Source organism: Oryzias latipes, chromosome 18 (genome assembly GCF_002234675.1).
Source record: "Oryzias latipes chromosome 18, ASM223467v1".
NCBI lineage: Eukaryota > Metazoa > Chordata > Actinopteri > Beloniformes > Adrianichthyidae > Oryzias > Oryzias latipes.
Genome location: NC_019876.2, coordinates 5901905 through 5907891, shown reverse-complemented (window position 1 = coordinate 5907891; position 5987 = coordinate 5901905). Strand labels below are relative to the sequence as shown.

Here is a 5987-nt window from a genome sequence, read left to right as displayed (position 1 = left end):
CACATAATATGAAAAATATATTTATAAATATGTATACAGCTTCACAAATGTGATTAAACTTTAAGTGCTGACAGTTCAGGTTTCATAGAAATATCTAATCTCCTTGGGAAAGTCAAAAATAACCATAAATCTGGATGGAACAACCACCCCCCACCCCCCACCCCCCACCCACCCAATAAGGCGGATGTTATGATGCCTTCAAGGACTTCAGAATAAAGCTGTAATTCGGGACACTTACTTTTAAAAAGTGAGTGAAAATATAGACTTTTGGAAAAAAATGAACAAATGAAAAAAATGTTCACTTATAAATTATTCTACTTAATTACCTATTTGCGAAAATTTCTGCATGGGAAAAAAACAATTTTAATGAAAATAAAAGACACATTAAAGGGGTTCATGTTATATTTCCAGCTTTAAGGACTTCAATTGAAAATCACAGTACTTTTCATCAATTCAAACATGTTATTTTTAAATATTTAAACAGTTTTCAGAGTTCAGAGTGTTTAAACGCACAAACAGACCGCAAACGCACCGCGCTCGGCATCAACTTCCGGTTGGTGGAAAAGTGTCCGAACATGTCCGCGTCCGCGGTTGTACGAAGGGTCGCGGCGCTGTCCGGAGCCTCCGCCGTTGGACTTGGTGCATACGGAGCTCACGGTGAGTCACGCACGCACGCACGCGCCCTTTGCGTTCATGTTTAGCGAATGATTACAGAACGAGGCGTTCCAGCCTCCATTCGCAAATCTCCCGCTTTAAGGTTAGCTTCCTCGCGACACAACCTTCTTAACGAAACTTTTATTTATCTTGTCGAAGGTCTGTGGACACCGGGGGTAATTCGGCGTTAAAACGATCCGCGTAACTGTGCGTGTTAAGACCTTAAACGTAGTTTCATAACAGAGGTGACCCATGCGTGTGTATGGCAACTTCCGGTCAGTGTGTGGCGTGACGTAATTCACATGCACTTTTAAAAAAAATCGGAACAACAACAAAAACTTTTGTATAAACGGATCAACACTGATAATGTTAGGTTTGGGTTGTAAGGGGCTGTAAACTCGCAGGAGAGTCAGTGTAAACAAATGGATGACGGGAAGTAGGGACGGGCTTACTCCACGCAGATGCAAATTTCTACTGCTGCCGCTTTGCAGTAAAGTATTTCCTGGAAAACAGAAAACATTTTTGGGTAAAAACAGCAAAATCATAATTAAAATACTACTTGGAAGCTTTAGAAACAGATCAAGAGACGCTTGGACTGGGATTTTAAAATCTGGTCCCTATGTAGTCAAAATGAGACGAAATGAAGGGTAATTTAAATTAAATACGTTTTAATATTCACTTAAATTCATTCATTTTTCTATTTCGTTTTGTCCCTTTCTGGGTCACGGGGCTGCCAGAGCCTATCCTGGCCACTATGAATGAAAATGAAATAGAAAAAAGAAAAAAAAAAGGACTTAAATATTTAGTAAAATCAAATAAATGATCACAGGGAAATCTAGGTGTTAACATTTTTTTTAAAGGGATAAATAATTGTCTACACAATCACTCAAATAATCAAATATTCGCAGAAAATCAGATCCTGATCACATTGTTGTCGTACATGTTAATGCCGTAAACACGCCAAAAGTCGCCGGCGACACTTCAATCGGACACGCTCATTGACATACTTTTGACCCTGATCAATGTAAATCTGCTGAGTGTGACGTGGGGAAAAACAGCCGTTTAGATCGCTTTAGCTCGTATATTCACCACAGTCTGACTGTAAAGTCTAGGACAGTGTTTTTCAACCTTTTTTGAGCCACGGCACACTTTAACCTTGACAAAAAATCCCGCGGCACACCAGCATCCCAAAAAAAAAAAAAAAAAAAGCAGAAACTCATAGTCTGTTTTGATCTACAGCCGCCCCCCCCCCCCGGCAATCTGACATGCATTTTTGTGATAATTGTGGCAAAAAAGCAGGAAGTTGCAGATGTTTTTCTAAAAGATGTAATAAAAGTTAAGTTACATACAAACTGTATGTTCGTTGTGTTTTCAAGACGCTGTCCCTTTAAGCCAATGCATCATGGGAGATGTAGTGTGAAAACTGCGAGAAAACGGCAGAAAGACTCGCGTCTCTGAGCTTCATGGTTTTGTTCACTTGTTCCACGGTCTGATACCGGATTCTGTGGAAAGCTACACCGCTAAAGACGAGCTTTAGCTGGTGTTTTTGTCGGAACTGACTGAGTTATGAGCTAAATTGGAACAAGGAAGTTTAGACTTTAACCACTTCTGATTGGTCAGACTGATGACATGTGATTAAGCCTTCAAGAATGATTGGTGGAGTCGTGGAGACAGTAAAAGCTGCGGGACTTTTCCTTACACAGTTATAGCTGCAGCTATTTCGGGTTACCGTCATTCTTATCAAAATGTCTTTAATAGAATCAAATAAACACAAAGAAAAAAGTATTTTATGATCGTTTATATTCCTAACTACTCAGTGTTTTATCAGGACCTGTTTGGATGAACAAAGAGCTGATTTCCTGGAGATGGGAAATGTTTTTAGATCAGTTAATGAGGGCAATTTTCCACGGCACACTTGACCATCTCCCACGGCACACTAGTGTGCCGCGGCACACTGGTTGAAAAACACTGGTCTAGGATATCGGCCAAGCGGCTGCTTTTCTCCCTTTTAGAATCCATTGGAATTGCGTAAACGATTGAGGGGTCAGAGGAATGTTAAAGCTCCTGTATTATAGGGTCAACAGACAGAGAAGCAATAACAGTGTTCCAGTCACCGCTATCATCTCATAACAAAATAAGCCAGTTTTCTTATCTGCTATTGTCTTGCTTTAGGTTTCAAGAACAAGGACCCCGATGACTATCAGAGAGTGGTACGTTCCATTTCTATCATTTCTAAGACTATGTCTGAATTCCTTTTTCTACGTTTGAAACTCCTGATTAATAAATCCACTGTGTTCTTATAACAAAAACCTTTTTTCCCAAGTGAAACATTGTTCAAATGCAATGCATTGTGGTCTATATTTGCTAATCTACTGAGTATCAGAACACAGAGTTTTTTTTGCAGAGACTTCTGGGAAATTTCAAGAGCACTGGGTTTTGGAATTATAGATTTGGACTACCCTATAAAATGATGAAAGCCTATATAGAGGCCTTTGTAGTGAGTAGTGAAGGAATTTGGACACAACTGTAATTTTAAAGTTTGTTACTGCAACAAAAACTTCCCCCAAAAAATGATGCTTATGTGCCTTAATAGAAGCTTTCTTTTGACCTCTCTTATAACCAATGAAGACGGACTTCCTCTAACAGGAGGTCTTATGTGTATTTGACCCCCCAGCTTTATGAAACTGCCAACAAATACCATTTCTACCACAGCCTGGCCCTGCTAGGAGCTGCCCACTGCGGAAGACCCATTGTGGTGAGTATGGAAGCTGAAGATCAGCATCCTTTAAGTGAAAGTAGACCCATGAATACTTGTGTATATGTTTGGATGTGTATGTAAAGTATTTTGGCCAATTTTAATAATGACTTAATTGTTTCAGTCAGAGCCTATGACTACAGGTGAGTTTTGGAACACAATGGACCAGCACAGCGACTGCACAACAGCAGACAACACTCCAATCTGCTGGACGATCTCATGCTTTGATTTTTTTCCTCAATTGTGAAAAACACCCTTAAGGCCCGTACACACCGGGACAAATATTCGCCAGCCGTTATTCGCCAGCGTTTTTCAAAATGTTTTTTGTGTTCACACCCAGGCGATTTTCGCTGACGATGAGCCGAGCGAACATGCAATTTCATTCCCTGACATTAGATGGCGCTTAATGTAAAACAGAAATACCCCCTGTACACAAGGTGGCGCTGCGCAACTTTACGCTTCTTATAGTCGCTTTTCACTTAGAAGAAGAGAGCAAGTATATACGCACTTGTCAGAATCATACAAAGAAAACATGAATATTTCCAGCACCAGTAGCTCTAGCTCCAGTTCCAGCGATGAAGAAATTCTGTTGAATGATAAAAGACGTCGATTTTGGGTACATCCCATTGTTACGAGAAGAAAAGAACATGGGGAGTTTTATCGACAGGTACAAGAGCTGAAAATGTATCATGAGCGTTTTCGGGGATATTTTAGAATGTCCGTCAGTGAGTGCATCTTCTTCGTCTTATTTCTTCGCGGCAGTGTAGACGCTACTTGGCGTATATCTTCTTCGCCGTGACGTATGTGTCCTCAGCAAGACAGTTTTGTGTTTGAGCGCCCCCAAGTTGAGTTTTACTGTAACTTCAGAAGCTCCAGACACATGTGTGCAAAAGCGCCATTCTCATTGGTCGTATAGTTTTTGTCGTGGCGCGTCAAACCAAAAAAACGAACCCGAGGCGTTTTTTAAAAAATGACGCTTTTACGAGTGGCGTTTTTCGCGTCGGTGTGCACACTCACATCGGTGCCCTTTGTTTAGTCACGAGGCGATGCTGGAGGTCCTGGCTTGATGAGGCCAATAGGGCAACATCATCTGCAAATAGCAGAGAGAAAATCTGGTTTTCGCCAAATCCGTTCCCCTTCGGCTCCTCGCTGCGCCTTGAAATTCTGTCCACAAAGATGAACAGAAGTGGTGATAAAGGGCAGCCCTCACAGAGTCCTATAGTCTCTGGGAACTGGTCTGACTTCCTGCCAGCTATACAAACCAAGCGACTGTCATACAGAGACCTGACAGCTCTCAGTAAGACTTCCCGGACCCCATACTCACAGAGCACCCTCCACAAAACACAATGGGGGGACACAGTCGAGCACCCTCTCCAAATTAATAAAACCTTTGTGGACTGAATGAGCCAACTCCCACAAACCCTCCTTTGGCTGTTTTATTTATTTATTTAATTTTAACTTTAAAGAAGATATGGCCTAGGAGTTTTTAGACAGAGGACTAAGTATTTGTGTATTGTTACTTCTTTGTTTCAAACAGTTGTTGCACTTCAGGCTTCTATTGAAATGTAAAGTGTTTCATCATATAATTGTCTTTGTTTTATTAATAATAATTTCTAAATATCTCGTTATTTAGGCGGGGACCCTGCTAGTTACAGGCATGGGGATGTTCTGCGGCCCTTTGTACCACCAGGCCCTCACAAAGGACCCTGGCCTGAGCAAACTGGCTCCCATGGGTGGGATGGCAATGATCGCTGGCTGGCTCGCCATGATTCTCTAAAGTGTGACAGCTCGCATGGTGTCCACAGGGCCAGCACGTGACACTAAGCTGTCAGACTTCTTATGGATGAATTGGACAGCTATAGCAGAAGCAGCAGTTTTCTGAAGGGAAGAGCTGAGGTATAATGCCAACCATCCAACTGCTGCCTTTCACTGGGAACACATGTCAGGAGGGGATAAGGTCACAAAAGGAAAATTACTCCTTTGCCATTGCTGTCTGTTTATGATGGGCACTTTTTGACTTTACGTTTTATTGGATGGGAAAATGAACACATTGTTAGAAATGTGTTTTTTTTCTTTGTAACTGTGAGATTTTAATTGTTGGATAAAAAGGTTGTACCGATCTTTTTTCTTTAAGGGATAATTGTTTTATGTATAAATACAAAGTGAAATTAAAAAGAAAATATAAGCTTTGCTGTTTTCTTTTTGCTTGTTAGATAAATAGTATATCAGATTTTAAATTGGCAAGTGTTCTAATGATCCTACTCTGGACTTATGAAAATGTACACCTTAATTTGGGGAGGCTTGCTTTTGTACTGGCAAGGTATTGTACTAAGGGTGTTTTCAAGTCTGGTTCTAGTTCACGTCAAACCATCGACTATATGATCAACAATATAAAATGGCTAACTTCTGGCTCCAACCAAATAAGTCAATTCAGTTGCCATTTTTTCACAATATGGACGCCGACATGTTGGAGCCAGTAAGCAGTGATTAGTCTGAGTCAGTGTAAGTCAATGTTTCTATGGTAGCCACTCCCATCAATCAGGAGTGAGCTTGTTGGATGTCCACACCCCGGTCACTT

The 5987-nt window shown here is 41.0% G+C and overlaps 1 protein-coding gene across 1 annotated transcript; it reads left to right on the top strand.

The window, feature by feature from the left end:
* Positions 1 to 533: 533 nt before the first annotated feature.
* tmem256 (transmembrane protein 256) lies at positions 534 to 5646 on the top strand. Its single transcript, XM_023966391.1, has 4 exons — positions 534 to 657; positions 2827 to 2864; positions 3329 to 3409; positions 5043 to 5646. The coding sequence occupies exons 1-4, from the start codon at positions 576 to 578 to the stop codon at positions 5184 to 5186; spliced, it is 345 nt and encodes a 114-aa protein (XP_023822159.1). The 5' UTR covers positions 534 to 575; the 3' UTR covers positions 5187 to 5646.
* Positions 5647 to 5987: the final 341 nt, after the last annotated feature.